Source organism: Osmia lignaria, chromosome 8 (genome assembly GCF_051020975.1).
Source record: "Osmia lignaria lignaria isolate PbOS001 chromosome 8, iyOsmLign1, whole genome shotgun sequence".
Classification (NCBI taxonomy): Eukaryota; Metazoa; Arthropoda; class Insecta; order Hymenoptera; family Megachilidae; genus Osmia; species Osmia lignaria.
In genome coordinates, this window is record NC_135039.1 from 8,705,585 (window position 1) to 8,728,258 (window position 22,674).

General features: G+C 38.0%; 2 protein-coding genes across 2 annotated transcripts; one reads left to right on the forward strand and one right to left on the reverse strand.

Annotated features, from left to right (window-relative positions):
• Positions 1-313: 313 nt before the first annotated feature.
• LOC143305562 (uncharacterized) lies at positions 314-1,922 on the forward strand. Its single transcript, XM_076689635.1, has 2 exons — positions 314-1,673; positions 1,865-1,922. The coding sequence occupies exon 1, from the start codon at positions 417-419 to the stop codon at positions 1,629-1,631; it is 1,215 nt and encodes a 404-aa protein (XP_076545750.1). The 5' UTR covers positions 314-416; the 3' UTR covers positions 1,632-1,673; positions 1,865-1,922.
• Positions 1,923-15,261: 13,339 nt separating this feature from the next.
• On the reverse strand, positions 15,262-21,442 carry LOC143305611 (zinc finger MYM-type protein 1-like). Its single transcript, XM_076689797.1, has 2 exons — positions 19,308-21,442; positions 15,262-15,680 (listed from the first exon to the last, which is right to left on the reverse strand). The coding sequence occupies exons 1-2, from the start codon at positions 21,373-21,375 to the stop codon at positions 15,262-15,264; spliced, it is 2,487 nt and encodes an 828-aa protein (XP_076545912.1). The 5' UTR covers positions 21,376-21,442.
• Positions 21,443-22,674: the final 1,232 nt, after the last annotated feature.

A 22,674-nucleotide genomic window follows, 5' to 3' on the forward strand; every position in this document is an offset into this window, starting at 1 on the left:
TAAGACGCGTTCTCACGGACATCCCACCTTGTCAATCATCGGCCCCTTCTCCACCACCAACGACATTATAAAAGACCTTACCGGACATAAGCGCAGTCAGTCGGGATCATATTATAAAAATAAAGTGCTAAACCTTTAAAAGTGCCATTCATTTAAAAACCTGTGAACTTTCCACGTGACATTTTGGCGATCCTGCCAGGATCCATTCAACATCACGAAGAGAAACTTCCAAAGGGGGCTTTCTACGGAACTCCGGACGAAGGGACTACGAGTGCCACTCTGTCGAGATACGTAGGGATCCAACAAACCTAAGGTAAAAGCTGGCGTTTGAACATTACCGATTAAAACCACCCAGCATTTCTTCTCAAAACTCCGAACTATCCTCCTTATCCTCTGAGTCCTCAATATCTTCAACAATGACTGCCTCCGGACCTGCCGCACAAGAGAACGTGCTACGGCAACTCTTGGACAGGATGCAACGGATGGAAGAAGGAATCAATCAACAATTGACAACTCTAGGAGAAGAAAACCAAAATCGTGCAAAAGAAATCCAAAATATTGCAGAACAGCTGAAACTGGTCACCCTCACTGAAGACGCGTCTACTATTTCGAGGATCACCAGACGAAGCGGCGGAGATCAAGATAATCAACAAGAAGATGAAATGCATACGGCCCGACAACCACCCCAAAATTCAACAATCAGGCCAAACGAACTGATGAAAGCAGTTGACGCCATTCGAACCATCGAGACCTTACGAGGACGAGATGATGTAGGAGTCGAAGATTTTATCAAATCAGTCAGGTATGCCAGGAGTAATTGTTCTGAGAAAACATTATTACTAAAATTAATTCTGATCGAAAAAATTACGGAAAATGCAAAAAGAAGTATTCGATACACGTCAATTGAAACGTATGAAGAACTTTACGAAGTACTCCGTCAAAACGTTTCAATACCTAATACTGTTAGTAGTTGCCGTAATAAGTTACAGCAAATACGGCAAGGAGCAATGGAAACAGTACAGTCTTATAACCTACGATTTAGGCAACAACTCAACGAATTAATTTACGCTGTTCAAAATAAACACCAAAATCCAATTTCAAGAAGAATAGCTATAGAAGAAGAAGAAACAGAAGCTACTCGAACGTATGTGCTCAATCTCCGCAGGGACATAGGCATGCTCGTAATACCAAGTAAACCGAAATTATTAATAGAGGCACAAACAATGGCAGCCGACATGGAACTGTGGACTCGCGACGCGAATCGTGCCATGGAGCGTCGACAAGTACCATCCAGAATTCCTCCGCCTAAACAACAGGGGCAACGCCCAAATACATCAAGTGACCGACCAAACCACTCGATACCTTTGAAATGTACAAAGTGCGGAAGATTAGGACACACCAGTGACAAGTGCTACGCTCGAAATTTTCAAGTGGCCAACCAGGGAAAAATTCCACCACCACGAGTGAACAACCTCAATTTTCAAGAGGACAAAGTGACAGAAACAACATCCGAATCAACTGCACCACCGGAAAATTACTACAAATTTGCTGCAGAGTTCCAGGAATGTCGAGAATCGGAAGACTACTCGTGGACACAGGAGCAGGAATCAACATCCTCAAGCGATCAGTAGCCGAAAGAATAGAGCCGACAGAAACCAAAACATTCTTTATGGGTAACGACAAACATACTACTCACGAGACAACTATAATTCAAATACAACAAATACCTCATACCTTTCACATAGTCCCTGATTCATTTCCTTTAATAGAAGACGGCATAATGGGCCTACCATTCTTAGAAAAATATAAATACGAAATCAATAACGAATCATTAAAAATTAACGACAAAATTATACCATTTCAGAAAACTACTCTTCACACACTGTCTCCGGGAAAAACAACAAAACGAACACAATATCTAGGCGGAAAACCTGTTCAAATATGCTACATCAACACTGGTAAGCAAGACCATCAGATTACAAACGAAATAGAACCAGATGATAAAATCAATCAAATTAACAAATTTGCAAAAATTATTAGATCTAAACATATTGATCCAAGTTTACGAGACCCTTTAGAAAAAATCCTTATCAACTATCTTGACATTTTTAATTTAGAAACTGTGCGACGACAGCCGCGGATCGGCGTCGCGCATCGCGGGCCCCCACCGCGGCGGCGTCCCCACTCCCGAGTAATTAGACTATAAGTAGGACCGATCGATGCGCGGATCGATGAGTTGCCTCGGGGCTTCGGCCCCGAGGGGACCTCCTCGGAGGTCCGGGCCGGAGCACCAGAGCTCTCGACGCCATGGCTGACCTGGCGAAGAGATCTCTGGCCAACGGGCCGTAGCATTGCACTACGCTACGACCTGGCAGCTCCCCTAGGTCCAGCGGCCGTAGGCGCCTAGCCTCGTCAGTCCCGTGGTTGACCCGGGGTGACCAAGCTAGTGCGCGTTCATAATCTCTGCTGGTGCTTCCGCGGGGATTCCGAACGCTAGCTTACTCGGCACCGCAATTTGCCTTTGGCAGCCGATTCCGTCCAGCTTTGTGGCGTTACCCAGGCTGGCCAGGATTGGTCGTCGACTCGTTCGCTGTTCGGTTCTACCTCGGCGTACGAGAAGACGAGCCGCGCGAGGCAAGCGGGCAGCAACTCCACCGCAGCGCGAAACACCGCAGCGCGATTGAATAAACACCGTCGGCTCAACCGGGCCAATCCTATCCCGCCTCTACCTCCTTTGCGTTTGCGTACGTTTGCGTTTGTTTGCGTTCGCGCTCCGTTCAGCGCTTTCACTCCGCGCTCCGACATCGCGCCGTTAGTTGTAAGACCGCGTAGCGATGGCTACGACCTGCGCTAGAATTAAGGCCGCGTACTTTCTGTGACGGACCGGGTTCCGACCGTAGTTCATAAGTCCTGTACATTAGGCTTAAGTTTGGCTCCACGCGTCTAACCACCAGACGACATTTTGATTATAGCTCCCGAGGCAGGAGGGCACCGCCCGACCAGCCGGCGAGGGCAGCCGCCGCTAGACGCCCCCCCCCCACTCTTTGACTGAATAAACCTTTTATTTTTCTACTAACACCGACTCATTATTTACCGACCTGTTCCCATGCGAACCCTGGCACGGGGAAAACCGCCGCGGTGCGCAACGCCGTGCGCACCGAACCGACCGACCCCGTTACAACTGACTTACTTCCTTGTACATCCCTTACGGAACACACTATTACGTTAAAATCTGAAAAACCTATTAATATTAGAAGTTATAGACCACCTGAATGCCATAAGCAAGAAATCGAACGACAAATTAATGACATGCTAGTTAAAAAAATCATTGAACCATCAGACTCTCCTTATAACGCGCCGGTTTGGGTAGTTCCGAAGAAATTGGATGCTTCAGGTAAACGTAAATGGAGAATAGTAATCGACTTCCGTAAACTCAATGAATTGACAGACCAAGACGCATACCCATTACCTAATATAGATGAAATTCTGGACCACCTAGGCAAAGCGAAATTTTTTAGCGCGTTAGATCTTTCTTCAGGATTCCATCAAATCCCTATGAATAACAATTCTAAAAAGTATACAGCCTTTTCTACACCACAAGGACATTTCCATTACAATAGAATGCCATTCGGTCTCAAAAATGCTCCAGCAACGTTTCAAAGAATGATGGACACGGCGCTTCGCGGTTTAATAGGAAAACATTGTTTTGTTCACTTAGACGATATTATCATCTTTGGGTCGACGATACAAGAACATAATCAAAATTTAGCGATCGTATTCCAAAGGCTTAGAGATCTTAAACTTAAAATCCAACCCGACAAATGTGAATTTCTCAAACCGGAACTAGAATATTTAGGTCATGTAGTAACTGCGGAAGGAGTTAAACCAAATCCAAAAAAACTAGAAGCAATAAAAGACTTCAAACAACCTAGAGATTCTACAAATATAAAATCTTTTCTTGGACTAGCCGGATACTATAGAAAATTTATCCGTAACTTTTCAAAAATTGCAAAACCACTAACAGACTTAGTAAAAAAAGATGTCCCATTCCATTGGACAGACAAACAACAACTCGCTTTTGACACATTAAAACAAAAACTTTGCGAAGCCCCAGTACTACAATACCCCGATTTTAATAAAACATTTACCCTAACGACAGACGCGTCAAATGAAGGATTAGGAGCAATTCTCTCTCAAGATGGTCATCCTTGTTGTTACATCTCCAGAACACTAAATCCTCCTGAAAAGAATTACAGCACAAGCGAGAAAGAGCTACTCGCAATAGTTTGGGCCACCAAAAGACTTAGACAATACCTATTAGGAAGAAAATTCATAATTCAGACTGATCACCAAGCGCTAAAATGGTTAAAGGATGTAAAAGATCCCTCTTCTAGACTCATGAGATGGCGATTGAGACTCGAAGAGTATGATTATGACATAGAATACAAAAAAGGTAAAGAAAATACCGCCGCAGACGCTCTTTCACGGCTGTACCCTATCACCTCACAAGAATCCAACCTTCTTATATCATCTCCAGAAGAAACGGAAGAAGTCCCAACTGAATTTTCCCCAAATCCTGACTATTTTAACGAATATGAAAATTGGAAAATAGACATAACACCTGCACCATTAACACAAAAAATTAATCGACCACACTTCTACCAACTAACAAAGGAAATACTAGGTGACTACGACGAACAAACATGGATAAATAAATTAGCTGAACTAATTAACGACAATAGACATAAAATTACTTTCCCAATAGGAATAGGAGACGAGAAAATAACACCACTAGAAAAGGTTTACATTCAAATGATGATACGATTTCTTAGTACAAAATTTAGAAACATAAAAATTATATTCGGTTCAGAACCTCCGCGGGATTACACCCTGGAAGAAAAAGAAACAATCCTGAAGGAAAATCATAATGAAATAGTAGGACACTTAGGTATTAATCGTACTGTAAAACGAATTCAAGAACAATTTCACTGGCCCAACTTAGAAGCAGACGTTACAGAATTTATAAAAAATTGCGAAACCTGTCAACATGAAAAACTAGTTAGAATTAGGCAAAAGGAAGAAGCTATCATAACCGATACACCTATAGAACCTAATACTAAAATCGCCATGGATATTTTCGGCCCATTAACAAAAACAAAAAGAGGAAATCAATTTATCCTATCAATCCAAGATCAATTAACAAAATACCTAGTCCTCGTTCCCCTCAAAAATCAGCAAGCCACTACAATTATCCCAGAATTATTGGATCATTATGTATACATATTTTCTGCACCTAGACAAATTTTAACTGATCAAGGAACGAATTTTGTTTGTAAGCTTATGGAAACGTTTGAACAGGCATTTAAAATCCAACATGTTAAAACGACCTCCTTCCATCCACAATCTAACGGTTCACTTGAAAGAACACACGCAACGATAAAAGACTTAATTCGTACATGTACAGCCGAAAGACAAAACGATTGGGACGAAAATCTTAAACTTATTTGTATGGGTTATAATACCTCAGTTCACGAATCGACAGGTTATACACCTTTTGAACTAACATTCGGACACAAAGCTAATCTACCCTCAACAATTTCTGCAACTCCTTCGATGACAAAAGAACAGTTATTTAAACTTTGGAAGAGACGACACGACACGTACATTTCTGAGGCAATAAAAACACTGAATAAAAACAAAGCTCGCTATAAACGGGATCAAGACAGAAAAATTATAAAATTACAGACTATATTCAAAATAGGTGATCGAGTTCTTCTACATAACGATCATAAACGAAATAAACTCGATCATGAATGGTTAGGACCTGCAGAAATAATACAGGCCTCTCCTCCAACGTATACTATTCATTTTCCGTCGGAGAATCGACAATTAAAGGTACATGGTAATCGATTAAAACTTTTTATTTCAGGCCGACGACCCTTACCCTCTTGTTCTACTTCATTGGAACAATCTACTGTAAATTACATACTGAACCTTTAAATAATTCGACAGTATTTTTAGAACACATCGACAATTGTTACTTATATACTAATCAAGTATCTATATCTATTATTATTAATCCACACTACCTACTAAAACAACCCGATGTTATTGCAGAATCGTTAGAAGGTCTATCAAAACATTGTAATAAATGCGCGTACAAAATAGAAATTCAAAACTTAGTAAAGGAACTCGTAACAATAAAAAAAATGATTGCTCAATTGAAATTAACGTTAAGAATTATTCATAGACGTGGTTTATTAAATATAGTTGGTTCAGTATCCAAATCTCTTTTCGGTACTCTAGATGAAAACGACTTAACGATAATTAACGAAAACATGGACAAACTATTTGACTCGAATAAGAAATTAAAAATCATCGTTTCTAATCAATCAGCCCTTATTAAACAAGTATTAGACGATTCTCATATTCAATCTATCCATCAAATTCAAATAAAACTTGACGAACTCCAAGACAATGTACAAAACGAAGAAATAATCAGCTCTTTAATTATACACACAGAATTTGTCCTTTCCGAACTACATGTAAATCTCGATGAACTAATCAACACGATTATACTAGGTAAACAAGGAATAATCAATCCACAGGTTGTAAAGCCACAACAATTTTTGGAAACATTTGATAAAATCATTAAAACCCACTTTCTTTATAATCATATTCAACCAACTCTCGAAAATTTTCAAACCCTACTTGATATTAGTAATTTAAAACTTTGGATCAACAATGGAAAAATTGTATATACAATAACAACTCCTATTTTGGATGATACAGAGTGGAAAGTCACTAAAATTTATCCAATTCCCTCAAAGAGAGACAAAATTTTTGTGGCTCCAGTAATCGAACATGAAATTATATTTACTACGCAAGAACAATATATTCCTACTGACTATAGATATATTCAAAAATTCTGTAAAAGGACGCCTTTAATTCATCTTTGTAAACTTAATCAACCCACGCATAGTAAATTAGGAACACAAGATTGTCAAATTGAGTTAGTTAACAACAAAAACAAAATTAACACGTGCCCATTCTCCGTATTCAAAATTATAGACGCTACATTTATACCTCTTGAACAACCAAATGTTTATATATTAATACCAAATAAACCATTAACACTAGACATTCTCTGTGATAGACATGAAACACGAACTATACAAACCCCTAGTTTAATTAAAAGCGATGAACCTTGTATAATAACCTATGAAAACAATGTAATGAAAATTGGAGGCACCACCCAAGAAGTTACTTATGAAACTAAATTCAAAGAGTTCTCTTTTAACATTTCACAAAGTGATCTAAAACTATTAGAAAAAAACATTGATTTTACTCCAAAGGTTCTCCAAATTTCAACCAATACCGAACAACTTTAGGACAGATCAACAACCAAATAGATCAAATTCAAATCGAACACCGAATCAAAAACCTAAAAGAAATAGCATACTCTGTATTACAAATTATGGGATACATATCTATAGCCGTAATCACAATTTATACACTATACAAATGTAAACTACTTTCTCGATGTATACCATCCACATTTATTTTTAATATCTGTTGTCCCACTGCGACTGCAAATCAAGAACAACAAAATACTACACTCCCACCAACAACATCAGCGCCAATCTACGACGAACGTACCAGCTCATCAACCAAAGATTTGCTACCTGCAATAGAAGAAAACATCGTTCATATTCAACCAGCCCGGAAAATTGTACGTTTTGTGAGACCAAAACAAATCTAAGGAGGGGGGAATGTTACGACGAGCCGCCTAAACGTACGTTAATCGAATTCTTCCCACGATCGGACAAACATCGTGTTACGGCCACCCGCCTAAACGATCGATATTCGAACAATTGAACTCCTCACGACCGGACACCTAAACATCATATTGCGACCACCTACTTAAGTATTCGATAAGACGCGTTCTCACGGACATCCCACCTTGTCAATCATCGGCCCCTTCTCCACCACCAACGACATTATAAAAGACCTTACCGGACATAAGCGCAGTCAGTCGGGATCATATTATAAAAATAAAGTGCTAAACCTTTAAAAGTGCCATTCATTTAAAAACCTGTGAACTTTCCACGTGACACGCGCGTGCGACGGCGCAACGTAAAAAGGAAAGATAACACTTGGAAATATAGGTAGTTAAATTCCAGTTAATTGGTTGGAATTCAACCCCTAATTCCTGCTTCCCTATTTTAGCGCGATGGTTGGTATCGCTGCCACCAGTCTCGAGCGTGTTAACGCTCTCGACAAATTAAAAGACGAAAGACAAAATTGATAAGATGTTAAAAGATTATAAGTATTAGCCTTTCGTTGGGTTCGTTCAACGCTTAGTCCCATACGGGACCCTCCTTGAATCTGGGTATGTTGGTAGGCGTGTTTTAACTGAAACGTGTGAGGTGTGTTCGAAATAAATGGAAACTGTTTAACTAAATGAAACTGGTTTAATCGTGAATGAAAATCAGATAATAGCCAAAAGTGTGAGTTCAATAATTTAGAAATTTCGTTAAATTGAAAATTACCAGTTCTGCAAAAAGGTGAACAAGTGTAAAGATGCTTAAGATTAGTTAACAAGGTATATATATATGAATATAAAACGCTCTGATATCACATTTGAAACATTAGACTAGAGTACCGGTCGCGTGACTCGATTATTACAATTTCACTTCCTATATTTAGCTGTAAAACCGCCGGTTTCCGCCCGCGGTACACCTTAGCCTGAGAAATTCTCGTAACTCCCGAAGGAGCTGGACTAAGGTGGCCTTTAGATGATGGAAAGAAACTGGATTTCGAAATTGTAATAAACGGAAAATAATATTTAATATTGAATGATATCGATACCTCGTACGGTGGAACGATCTGACCTGAGGAATTCTCGTAACCCTGAAGGGCTGGACCAGATCGCCCGTTTTGCCAATCAATGAACGTCGTGATCGAAAAACGTAATTGAAACGACTTACCGTTACGCTGTATAATGCGAAACAAGATTATTAATATTCGTTATCTAATTTCTCTGTATTCGCCTGATGATCTGGAACACCAAAGAAACGGTAAGACGTTGATCACTGCACTTGTCGCGGCGGAAATGAATTAAAACGGACGAGTACGTCGACGAGAGACAAACGAATAACGATTTACGATTAATTACAATTTATTACGAAAACGATCAATATATGATTTACGCGGAGTGAAGTTAATACGAAATTACTACACGAGCAAACGATTTAAAATCAGAAAGAAAAGATAGAAATTTAGGGAGAGAGAAGATTTTACGTGCGCGTCTATGAGTCCTTATCCAGAATTCCGATTATTTTAACTCGCACGGCACTCTGCCTCGCTACGCGGAGGACTTTACCGCAGAGAAAATATCGCGAACTTCCAAATAACTCTGTCTCTCGGACACACGGGCTCCCGATCACGTACTTACGATTGATCGATCAAGAGTGACAAATTTCGTGCGCGATCGATGGCCGAAGGGCCCGTCGCGCGAACATCGTCCTTGGAGGGGACGGTTTGGCGAATCGTAGCCCGTTTTCGGAAGTGTCGCGTGCCCGGTGATTGGCTAAGACGCGCGAGCTAGACGAAGATCTTTCATCCCCTTTATTTGGTGTTCCTTCCTTTTCTCATTCGTCGCCATGATAGTTTCAACGGTTTTCAGAAACTACGCAGTATTTCTCTTTATACATATAATTAATTAACGGCATTTATTCAAGATATAACTATTAGTTTAGCTGGAATGCAATTTGAGATTTGATATTGAAATATAGATTAAAATTGAAATATCGGGTTTGATAGGAAACTGTCATCTGTATATCATGATCAAAATTATTTATTCTCGATTTGCAATAAAACAGTATGATTTTATATTTAAAAGCGGATGACGCGCTTACGGTGGTTGTAATGCCGTGGCGAATTATGCAATCTATCGCGCATTAAAACTATCGCCTCGATATATTCGGCATTTCGCATTTTATAAATTTTAAACAATTCTAGATCTGGCGAACGTTCCTTCGAGAACGTTCCTTTGTTCAAAATTTGCCGTTATCGCTAGGCAGTTCTTAGAATTTCGATACAATAGTGTTTATTGCTTCGAACGTCCCTTGATTTTCGAAGGGCGGTCGAACGTTCGCGACGTTCGCTTTCGTAAGGGTTCTCAACTCTTACTTTCATTGTTTAAATTTGTTTCATCCATCCACTCTCTCATACCATTATTACAATCAGGTAACGATGATCCTTGTTGGACTGGCTGACGCTTTGTGCAACAGAGTGAGAAAGAGGTTTCTAACAAAAGAGTTATTACGATTTTCCCGTTTCTACGCAGTTACCAAGGGAAATTCCCGAAATGCGAAGCACTGGCTAACTGCGTAGCGCTGGTGTTATTGATACGGCTCTCTCTCTCTCTCACTCGAGCTAACCCGAGTTTTTGTGCGTATTAGTCTCTTATTACAATGGCTGGCGACGATAGTTTCAAGGAGGGTCACGTAAACTATTGAAAAGTAGAAAATAGAAACGGCCTTTCCTCGTGTACCTCGCATGAGAAATTCTCGTAACCCTCGAAAGAGCTTGACAAGATACACGATTCCAGGGTAGAGGAGGTAAAGAAGAGAAAGCGATAGAGGAAGTCAAAAATAGAAAAGAATTAAACTCAAACTCTTCCCTGTACATCCCTGCATGAGAAATTCTCGTAACCTCGAAAGGCTTGACAAGAATGTACAAGATCCAGGAGGAATGAAAAGATTGGCGGAAAACCGAAACACCCGCCTATACGCCCCTTACATGAGAAATTCTCGGAACCCAAAAGGGCTTGATAAGGGACGCAAGGCGGATAAATTTCAAATTTTCCGCCGGGACGTAACACTACCAACATACTCAGATTCAAGGAGGGTCCCGTACGGGACCAAGCGTTGAACGAACCCAACGAAAGGCTAATAATTATAATCTTTTAACATTTTATCAATTTTGTCTTTCGTCTTTTAATTTGTCGAGAGCGTAAACACGCTCGAGACTGGTGGCAGCGATACCAACCATCGCGCTAAAATAGGAAAGTGGGTATTGGGGGTTGAATTCCAACCAATTAATTGAAATTTAACCACCTATATCCTCCAAGTTTTATCTTTCCTTTTTACGTTGCGCCGTCGCACGCGCAACGTAACACCTATTTAACGATTAAGTAAATTGTATTAATAGCTGTGGAATACAGATATAAATGAAATAGAAATTATTTTATACTTTTTAGTGCATTTCGAGGTCGGCTTTTTTTTTGTTAAAAATTATTTTATTTCACATATTTTAGTGGAACGAGCAGTTGAACGAGTATTTGAAGGATACCGTAAGGATGTTTTGTATTTTTATTGGATACCTAATAACTGTCAACCAAAAAAAATATATTGATCAAATTTAGATTTGAATGAAAAATGTATTGAAAAAATACATAGTATTTATTTGGGCCGCCGCCCCTCCCGCCACGTGGCCATTTGGCAGGGTATCGGCGACGTGTTCCTGCCGCTGTTCCTCTTTCTGTAATGTAAAATTTAAAATGTTATATAGTTCAAACATTTTGAAATTAATTTTTTGTATTATTTACGATGCAAATGGGTTAATAATTTGTTCGAAAAGATCTGTGATACTACGCCTCGGTTTGCCATCCGCCTCCGGTTGTTGCTGCTGCTGCTGCTCGTCCTGTCGAGCAGTAATATGCTGCAGCTGCTGCTGCAGCATTGTCAATGCAGCCATGATTGCATTTTCTGAAAACAAAAGAGGAGATATATATATATATATTATATGCATGTTTATAATTAAACCATGCAGTATATTCATTTTCCATTGAAGTTGGAATTATACTTACAATTGATTGGTGATTCGTCCATTTTTTCTGTGAAAAAAAAATTTTCATTAATTAATGAAAAATATTCTGAATTTCTAGATAAAGTTCCGAAAAGCAATCACCCCATAATTTATTTTTTTATTGGAACTCGGTATTGTTACGTCTTTTATACGCTGATTACGAATATCGTCATTATGTTTCATATCGGTTCATATCGGTTCTGTAATGTAGAAGTTGTCAATTCTCAGATCGAATTATGAAAAACAATCCTGCGGGACGCGGGTCGGATCGCGTAAAGACAAGGATGTCGAACTGTGTTGACGAGCTGCTAACGGTTACATCGAAGCTTTGAATATACGATATTCAACAAATATACTGAAATTTGGCTACTACTTGATTTTCATGGTTAAATAAAAATTATAATTTTTTACGTTTATCTCAATGAATACAACTGCTTCTCACAAACGGAAGCAGCACTGCCACAAAATAGCAAATCCTAATATTCGGAAGTAATCGAATAAACGGATCTACGTTTAATTTCTTCACATGTCGCTCCCACAAGAATTTACAAATAATAATATTGTTTGATAAAGAATTTGTTATTATTTCGCCAAAGCGCTGCCGGCCGCCTTACAATAGCCAAATAGCCGGCAATTTTTATTCACTATGATATTCCTAATCAGCGGATAGAAAACACGCGAGAGTACTGTTTTAAAAAAAGAAAATCGGGGGCAAGTGATTTTCAGAATTATACCCAACCAAACCACCAACCAATGAGGACTAAAGTAATATATTTTTTATAAAATATAAATTATTGGTACTTGTAATTTGGTACTTACCGATATTTACTGTATCACGTTTCGATTAATACTGAACAAATATCTGTGACTTCTAAAGGAAGAGAGTAACAGAATTGGTGGGGCACATTCCAGGATCGCACATATTTGCGTCGTATGGATTCACGAATATCGTGTAGTTCTTACTGTTAGAAATTTAAAAAATACAACTGTTAGAGCGGACCGTGCACACCTCGGCAACGGTATTTCACGGTTAATACGTCACGGGTTTTCCCTGTAAGGACAAAGCGTCATAAACTCGGTAGGAAAAGGGCCATGGTGACGTAGGCGTCCTCACGGTTAACGTTTGGTCTACAAGTCACTCTTGTCTTGATCGTGGACGTGTCCACATCGCTGGTTAATATTAAAGTACAAGCCTTATTACGAACTCCGAGTTCCAGTGTTGTTTTAATACGCCCACATTGTGCAATACGATCCTATCCCTCGTATTCTCGTAATTTTCTTACATTACATTGTTTGAAATTTGTCGACTGCCTCGAACGTAAATAATAAATAAGGACAGCGAGTGAAAAGAGGACGAAGTGTAATGTCCCGGAATTATTATCGCGAGTACGCTACTGCACCTGACGCGTAGGAAGAGCGGTTCCCTTGCAAGAAGGCGACTCGTATGTTTATAATGAAGGGATCATATGTTCGGGTGGCACGCGGTAAAGGAGTAAAATCCAATGTTAATTCCTTTCTCAAAAATAAATAATGTGTTTATTCAAGAAATGTGTTTGTTTATAATATATACAAAAAAAAAGGTAAGTAATTATTTGAATTATATAAAAATATAATGAATTAAGTAATATAATGAGTTAGTTAATCAATGTATGTACAAATGTTGCGCCTTGTTTTGAAATACAAAAAGAAAATAATTATATTAATTGAGTACAGTGAGTACGCCCTGGATTAGAAAATAACAATCGCATTTGCGCTAAAATGAAATACAATGAAAGAAAATTCAGATTATTAATTACAAAATAATTCGTCCTAAAATAAAATACAAAGGAAAATAAATTAATTAGTGAACGCGACTCTAGATACGATTATCAAAACTCTAAATCTATTGTAAAGTGCTATTTGAAATGTCGCGCCTACCGACGTCAAGGTGCCGACATGTCGACACATACACCTTATTGTGGTGGGAGAAATCCCATATATTACCGCGCAGAGCGACTCATCGCTCTCTTCCGCCACGGATCGCCCCGCCAAATAATCTATCCCAGGACCATTCAAGAGAAAAGTCATCGAAGACGAACGAAGACCGGAAGGGCCAACATTGATCACAGGCCTTCGATTTATCAGATAAGTAGAATCTGGCACCAAAAAATTGTGTAATACCAGCAGGGCTGCAATAGCTTCTCGCCGTGTATATTATCTATCCAATTCGCATTTTCAATACCTCATTGATAAATCTAAGTAATTGTATTTCCGAAGATACCCATAAAATTCTCACGTCGTCATCCATCGAAAGTGTCTCAATGTAAACTGCGTTCGTCGACAAACACAAAAACAAACAAATCAGAAATCCACAGATTAAAGATACTCTGTCACAATAAATTTTTTGTTCGAATAATTTATTTCAAGAATCCTCGAGTCCCTCGAGTCCCAATTCATTGGGGTTCGTTACACTATAACTTAAATTTATAAAATAATATTATTTAAATAGATTGATCGATTGTCGGAAAATTGGCGAGGATCCGTTCCGACACTATAGGAGCTAACTCGTTCGGCCGCAGTACGATTTCTGGGCAACTTAGCCGTCACTGATAGGCCGCATCCAAGGAGCTTCTGCTTTCGCTCGCTCGTTAGGCTTGGCTGCGAACCTGACACGTATGAGAACCGCTGCGAACCGGTACATAGTCGAGCGCTCCGGGTCCGACGCGAAACCTTTGCCGCCTTGCCGACAAAAGAATCTATATTACTGAATTCTAAGTAATAATCGTACCATAGACCCGTGTCGGACTACGATCAGAATCGAAGTGAAACAGCTCCGCGCGGCACGCTCGTTATTTATACCAGAAATCTGCTGACGTAGCAGTATTTTCTACACGTACTTTTGATACCGGAAGTGTTTGGACTTTGACCCGCGTGTACGTGATTCCGCGCGTATCGCTATCTCTGTCTACGCATAGTTGCTATCTCTCTCTACGCGTTATTGCTGTCTCTACCTATTACGTGCTCTGTGTCGATCTTTTATCGACGCGACAATTATTGACCTATATTTCGGAGTAAGTTTTTTTGTTAAGTATTGTCGTAACTATGTTTAGTTTTATGGCCGTGATCGTAAATAATTTGTTACTCCCTTTATATATGTACTTGGACATTTATTTAGTTATATATATTATAAGTTTAGTAGATATTACAAAAAGTTTCTCTTTCACAAATACCGGTTCTCTTTCGTATCTTCCCAAATTATACACTCCTACCAACATCATCTCTCATACCAATATAGAAACGGGAGCCATTATCCCTATGACACCCTCTCTTAATGGCTTCCGTCGCCAAACAAAACCGCATACATTTGAATCTTATCCCTCTCTCGTTATATCAATCCTATCTCTTTCCTTAATTCACAAAATTGCTGACTTGTAGTCCTTTAGTCAGGATATCTGCTTGTTGTCTCTTTGAGTTTAGATATTCAATCTTAATTGTGTTATTCTTGACTTCTTCATGTATAAAATTGTATTTTAAGTCTATATGTTTCACTCTTCTATTATTTTCTGGGTTTCTTATCAACGCAATGCATCCTTGATTGTCTTCATACATTGTCATGCTATCAACAATAACATTTAGGTCCTTCAACAGTCTTTTGATCCACATTCCTTCTTGAACCGCATAGCATAATGCTACCAACTCCGCTTCGGTGGATGACAAAGCCACACTTCTTTGCTTTCTGATCACCCAACGCACAGTATTTCCAAACACTTTAGTTAGATATCCTGAAGTCGATTTTCTATCTTGTACATCTCCTCCCCAATCTGAGTCTACAAAATTCATAAGTGGCGCTTTGTCAACATCTCTTACATATATCAACTCTAAGTCTATTGTTCCTGTTATATTTCTCAAAACCCTTTTCAACTGATTCCATGTTTCAACATACGCCTTGTCCTGATATCTACTTACAAGGGACATTACCCAATCGACACACGCCGATTTTGATGCACTTTGAGTATGATATAGAATTCAAAAAAATATTTGACACGTATTTTTTTTTTCGGCCATCGTCCATGCTGAAGGGGTGAAAATAGCCCCCAAAGTTGGGGTTGTAAAACACATTTTCTTGAATATCCCAGGAACTATTAGGTGTAGGTGAAAAATTCCAAATGGAATTTGTGTGTTTTTGAACAGCAAATTTTTCTATGTAGCCACCTTTTTGATAAATTTATTTGTTTAAAAAATATATTGAAAAATAATCTATTTTTGTCATTTTTTTTGGTAAAATGTTGATCTATTTTCATAAAAATTTGTACAAGTAAACTATACATCTTGACAAAGAATGCGGATAAATTGGAATGTTTAAGTTCGCCGTCATAGTAAATATTATTACGTTGCAAATTGTACTCACATCTCGACTCTGCTGGCCCTCTATAGCGATGTCTACGTTTCATTTTGATATAAATTTGTGTAATATTATTCAATTAATTTACACTATGGTTTGTTAATCGCTTCATGAGTAAGCATGGCAAATAAAAGTACCGGCAATCCCCATCGTAAAAGAGGTAAATGGGCCATTCCACGCAAAGTGATCACACTTTTTCCCGCATGGTCTTGGATTTTTGTTAAATTTTGTAGGCTGGTAGAACCCAATGTACGAACAAAAAATCGATGCTCGGTTCCTCGATATTGTTTAAACTTTCCAAGTTATAAGGACTGAAAATTTAGGGTCACTTTTTTTTCAAAAAATCATAACTCGGAAAGCATTATAGATATCCACATGCATGAACCGGCATTTTATAGGTAAAACTTCAAAGTTTAATAAAAAAATTACTATATGTGTCAACGCAATCTTCAAATTGTTGTAAATAATGTTTATAATTTAAAATTTGTTTATAAACATTAAAATTAATGTTTATACCCCAAGGGGGAGCACTACGGAATAGATCGACACGTTTTTGGTACTTTTGTCTACAAACCCTTAAAAGACAATAAAAGTATGGCAAACCGATTTTGACGGTTCACTTTTCCAGAACACCGTTCAGTTTTATTTGGGAAAGCAACAAGACAAGCGGTTTCAGTTAAGCGTTCAGTGTTGTGCATAACTATGCTGTGTACTTTTCAGCTTCTTGTTTTTCTTAGTTTAAAACTGTAATTGTGTACTGGTGGAAAGCAAAAATGCCGCAAAGATATTGTTCTAATCCATTTAGTTTACCTCGACATTCAAATGTAACTAAAAATCTTCGTTCAGTTACAATCGCGTTTCGTGAAAAATATCAGAATATAATATTAGGAGAAAATTTGTGCTGCATGTGTAGAATGCGAGTAATTCGAACATCTAGATTAAATCGTCCAAATCTTCCTACCATAAACGTAAGTGAGCCGGGTTGTTTTCCAACAGTTGAAAAGCCAGTTGTTGGTCCAAGTAATGTAGAACAAGTAATAAGCAACAATTCGTCAAATTCGGGAACAAATGCAGATACAGGGTGATTCTCTCGCAACGCAATACAAAAGCCGGACCCAAAACTGTTTTGTGTGTGTTTATGGCTGAGACGAAGACAAGAAACGGAACAGCAGGGGTTCCCCATTGTGTGGCACGGCTTTTGTGTTGCGTTGCGAAAGAATCACCCTGTAGTTCTGTAGAAGAAATAGATCGGGAATATTCGTTATCGTCGTTAAATAGTGCCCTTAAATCTCTTGGTGAATCTCCTATCACATCAAAATCTTTAAAATCTCCTCTCCAGATTAAGAAAAAAGTATGTATTATAAACAATTATTTACTCCAATTTGTAAATAAGCGGAAATTAAGCGGATAGACCGAAAAGTAACGCCGACTAGTGCAGTGGCGCATGGGGACCGGATGGCGCGCGATGGTCCGCCGGCAGGTCATACGCAGCAATAAAATTTTATAACTCCGGCAATTCTGCGTGTTCCATCATGAAATTTTCAGGATATTTAGAAAACTCTTTAAAGATTCTACAGAAAAAATTTCAGACCGATTCGTGCTCCCCCTTGGGGCTATTTTCAAGTTTGAAAATTATAAACATTATTTACAACAATTTGAAGATTGCGTTGACACATGTAGTAATTTTTTTATTAAACTTTGAAGTTTTACCTATAAAATGCTGGTTCATGCATGTCGATATCTATAATACTTTCCGAGTTATGATTTTTTGAAAAAAAAGTGACCCTAAATTTTCAGTCCTTATAACTCGGAAAGTTTAAACAATATCGAGGAATGGAGCATCGATTTTTTGTTCGTACATTGGGTTCTACAAGCGTACAAAATTTAACAAAAATCCAAGACCATGCGGGAAAAAGTGTGATCACTTTGCGTGGAATGGCCCAAATACGACAGGCGTGGGGAATGCCAGTAGTTTGTTGAAATAGGAATGGTTGTTCCTTTAAAATTGCTCCACGTTTAGAAGAATATGGTAGCCCTGAGAAGAGCTGATGTTATTAGTTCTAAAAAGAACTGATTTTGGTACCCCCAAGAAGGACTAGATTTTTAATTTTAAAAAGTGCTGAAAAAAGTGCTTAAAAAGTTATTATTTTAAGGAAGCGATAGCTGATATTAATAGTGTATTCCAAATATGTTTGAAGTAAAAGAAATATGCAAGTAAATAAAAATAAATTTTGTATACATCTGTGCAATTCTATTCTAATTTATATAATGGTCACAATAATGAAAACTCTCAGAGAAATGTGTGAAACACAAATGTCGTCGACTCCACGAACATTTCAGCACAACAATTTCCGCGCAATCTGAACAATTCAGGGATTCGAGTTGATTGAAACAAAAATCTACTGGGTTTTCAAAATGTTCTGGCCTGCTATCCGTGTAACCAGGGCCGGCGTGACCTTTTGCGGGGCCCGGTTCCAAAATTTTGCAGGGCCAGAATACACATTCAAATCCTATACTTAAACTTCACAATAAGTAATTATTTATTATAACTGCAAAGGATGTTACAATGAATATTACATAATTTTCCTCGCCTTTTTCGCCGCAAAATCTTTTATTACGTCATCAAAATTGATTGAATTGGTTACTTCGTTTTCTATTGAAAGAATAGCCAGAGCGGTAAATCGCTCTTGGCTTATCGATGATCGAAGATAATTCTTAATTAGTTTTAACCGCGAGAAACTACGTTCAGCTGAAGCCACGGTTACTGGCGTAGTTAACATTAATTGTAACACAATTAATAAATTTGGGTATGCTTCCGAAAGATTGTTTTTTATAATGTATTTCATCACATCTAGAGTCGAATAATTGGCTTGCGTTATCGATCGAAACATCTTAATCTCTTCAAACATTTCAATTCCATCGAAATCTCCTTCCAAATGTAAGTGAAGATCTTGACAACATTTTAATAAATATTTGTCATCTAAATTCGCAATCTCATTCATATATAGAAAACCAAAAATATTCTGGTGATTTGCATATAATTCAAATCTACTTTTAAATGATACTAATGCAGTATCTATTATTTTAAAAAAATAATGTATACGGAAGTATTCTTCGTCGCTGATCGTCGATGATTCATCCTGTCCTTCGTAATCAAATAATTTCCGTTTTTTGCCCCTGTATGATGACTTGAAATCTGGTGCTATGTCTAGTTCCTTTGCAACTTCATTTGCTGTGATCATGGCTTCACTGAATCCTGCATTTCTGTATTCCGCAAGGAATACGTTCAAACCTTTTAGATGCTTCGTGGCCAAATCTATTTGCATCTTTTGATTTTGCAATACTTTGCTGACGATATTAATTTTTGATAATATTTCGTACCAAATGATGAGACTGGCAATAAATTCAAACTCATTTATTTTTCGCACTGTAGACAAAATCTCAATTTTTAATTTATTGTCAGATGCATTGTTGGCAATTTCGTTCAAGGCATTTCGAAATTGGCGAACTTGAAAGCGAACAGCCCTTACACTATCAAAACGGCATTCCCACCTAGTTTCTGATAATGGTTTAGGTGTAACTTTTTCAACATGTTTTTTTAAAACATCCCAACGCGATGTTGATGCTACAAATATCGTATAAATCTTATGTAAAACACCAAAAAAATTTAGTGCTTGGGTTGATGATTTTGCTATATCTCCCAGTAACAAATTCAAGTTGTGACTACCGCATGGTACATAAAACGCTTTATGATTTTCACGTAATATATTTGCTTGTACTCCCTGATATATTCCCCTCATATTGGCACCGTTATCATATCCTTGTCCGCGACAGTCAGATATTTTTATTCCCAACTGATCCAGAATAAGTATGATTGTTTCGGATAGTCCTTTTCCTGTTGTATCGTGAACTATTTCAAATTTGATAAAATGTTCTTCGATATCAACGTCATCATCTGTTATGTTAACATAACGAAGGACAACCGATAGTTGTTCTTGATGGTTCATATCTGGTGTACAATCCAATAAAATGGAATAATATTTTGCCCTTTTTATTGCATCGATAATTACTCTTTGTACTTTATTTGCCATTGCACTTATTAATTCATTTTGAATTGAATGAGATAAATAATGATGTCCTTTTTTGGCTGTTCTGTTTAAATGGTCATTTAGAACAGAATCAAATTTTGCAACTAACTGTATTAAACCCAAAAAATTACCATTGTGCGGTGTGTCCAAAGTATCGGAACTTCCTCGGAAAGCTAAATTATGTTGCGCCAAATATAAAATAATTGCAGTTATTCTTTGGAAAACTTGTTCGCATCGTGCCGTTTCAAGTTTTAAAAGTTTTTCAAACTCTTTATCAATTAGATTGCCAGTGCGAAAATTTTGTTCAGTCTGAAGCCACTTGTTTATAGCTTGTAAATGTACCGCAGATTGTTCGTGCATTTTGATTCGCTGTGATAAATGAGACCAATCGCAAAATCCATCTGTCCCCAATGAAACATCAGTTATCGAAAATAATTTACAGGCGAAACAGTACACCTTATCTTTAGATTTTGAATAAATTAGCCATCTTCGTGCTTTCCTTTGCCCATTCGCCAGTATTCTTGTAAAATATGTTGCAGAAAAACTCCGTTTATTTTTGTTCTTAGGGAAGTTAAATTGATTAACTTGTACAGGACCATGCTGAACTATTAAATTTACTGTTTGTTGTGTTCTTTCAATTGGCCACGTGCTAGGATCTTCAGTGTCGAAATTCCTGTTTTCTTCTTTTTGTTCTTCAATTTCCATATCTTCAATGTCTTTTTCTCGATGAGTTTCACAATCGCTCGTTGTCCTATTGTTTTTATTTTCGTCCATTTCAGTTTCGTTGGTTTCTTCTTGTTCTTCCTTCACGGATGTATTCAATTGTTGCTTTCCTTCTTCCAAAGGGATCTGATACATTGCCAAATGTTCTTCATCTTCGTTTGGCTGTCTTGAATGACCAGTAGTTTCAATTACGTATTTCATAATATTGTTTGTTTGCTGTTTAATATAACCATCTCGCTGCTTCTTCCTTTTCAGTTTTTCAGCCCCACTTATGTATTTCCTTCCACGATCTCTATCTCTGCTAGCCATAACGCTTCTTAAAAAAACATATTTCTGTACATAAAAGTTTATGTCTGTTACAAAAATGAATAAAACTGCATGCCAAAAAAAAAAAAAAACAATTACTGCAAGATAGGATAAACTATATATTTCATTATTTAGTATGTAGTTAAAACATTTCTATGTTATTGCTAACTTTATCGAAATTTTAACATTTGGGGCGAAATTAATTTAATAATAACGAATTCAAATTCTCAACTAGTTATATGTATTGAATTTCATTTGTATCAGCGCCATACGTTTTTTCTGCGACGCAATTTCAGTTAGGGTTGATTTTAAGTTAAAAGAGAGAAAGTAATTGAAAACAAATACTTACCAGAAATCAAACGTTTTCAAAATGTACAACACCTAACGTCGAAGACGGTAACAATGGGATAGCCTGATGCGTTTTTGTTTAAAACAGATGAAACGCGATTCAAGATTCATGTCAGTGCGCAGCAAGTTGTCATCGATTAGGGGATTATGCGATTGCATTTTCCACACACATCCGAATATTCAATCTACTATACAAGGGCTCCTGCAAAATATCTGATGAGTTTTCGTAGACCGCGGGGCCTTTCAAACCACGGGGCCGGGTTCCGGTGAACGCGCTGAACCCGCCTCGCGCCGGCCCTGCGTGTAACCACATCTGTTTCGGATGCTGGAGCCTTGGAAGGATATCTTTGGAAAGGAATCTTGCGGGAAGATCGCGGTTGTTATCCGGTAGCGCACAGTGGAGCCAAGGCGGAAAAAACTCTTTAAAAAAAGTTTTGATTTTTGCTATATTTTTTTTTCATTTTGCTTTCGTTATTAATCCAGGAAAGTAGTTCAGATACTCTTTTTTTTGTTATTTTTTTTTTTGTGGTGCTGAGAGGCCACTGAATTTAAGCTGTATTACTTGATTAAAAGTCGGCAGTTTTTAATCGCGACTGAATTTTTGTTCCTATACCTATATTTTCATAGATATGAATGCGAAACTTGTCAGATTTTCTATTTGTATCCAAATACTCTCAGGTTCTTGACACTTCGCTTTTTGCCATACCATACCTCAGCTGGAGTAACTTCATTCAAACATACGCTGGGACTTCTATTTAATACATACGCTGCCGATCTGATTGCCTCATTCCAGAACTTCTTGGGAACCTTCGAGTCCAACATCAGAGTTCGCGCCATGTCTACCAGACTTCTATTGAACCTTTCTACCTTACCATTTTGCTGTGGCGTGTACGGAACTGTGTAGTCTATTACAGTCCCATTTTCTCTGCAGTAGTTCCTTAGCTCTTGTGAGAT

Bases quoted from the DNA above. Each gene is read 5' to 3' on its own strand.
- LOC143305562 (XM_076689635.1), top strand. From the start codon at position 417: ATGACTGCCTCCGGACCTGCCGCACAAGAGAACGTGCTACGGCAACTC.
- LOC143305611 (XM_076689797.1), bottom strand. From the start codon at position 21,375: ATGGCTAGCAGAGATAGAGATCGTGGAAGGAAATACATAAGTGGGGCT. The intron at 15,681-19,307 runs GTAGATTTGAAT...TGAATTTTGTAG, and splicing joins TGCATTAGTATCATTTAAAA to ACTCAGATTGGGGAGGAGAT.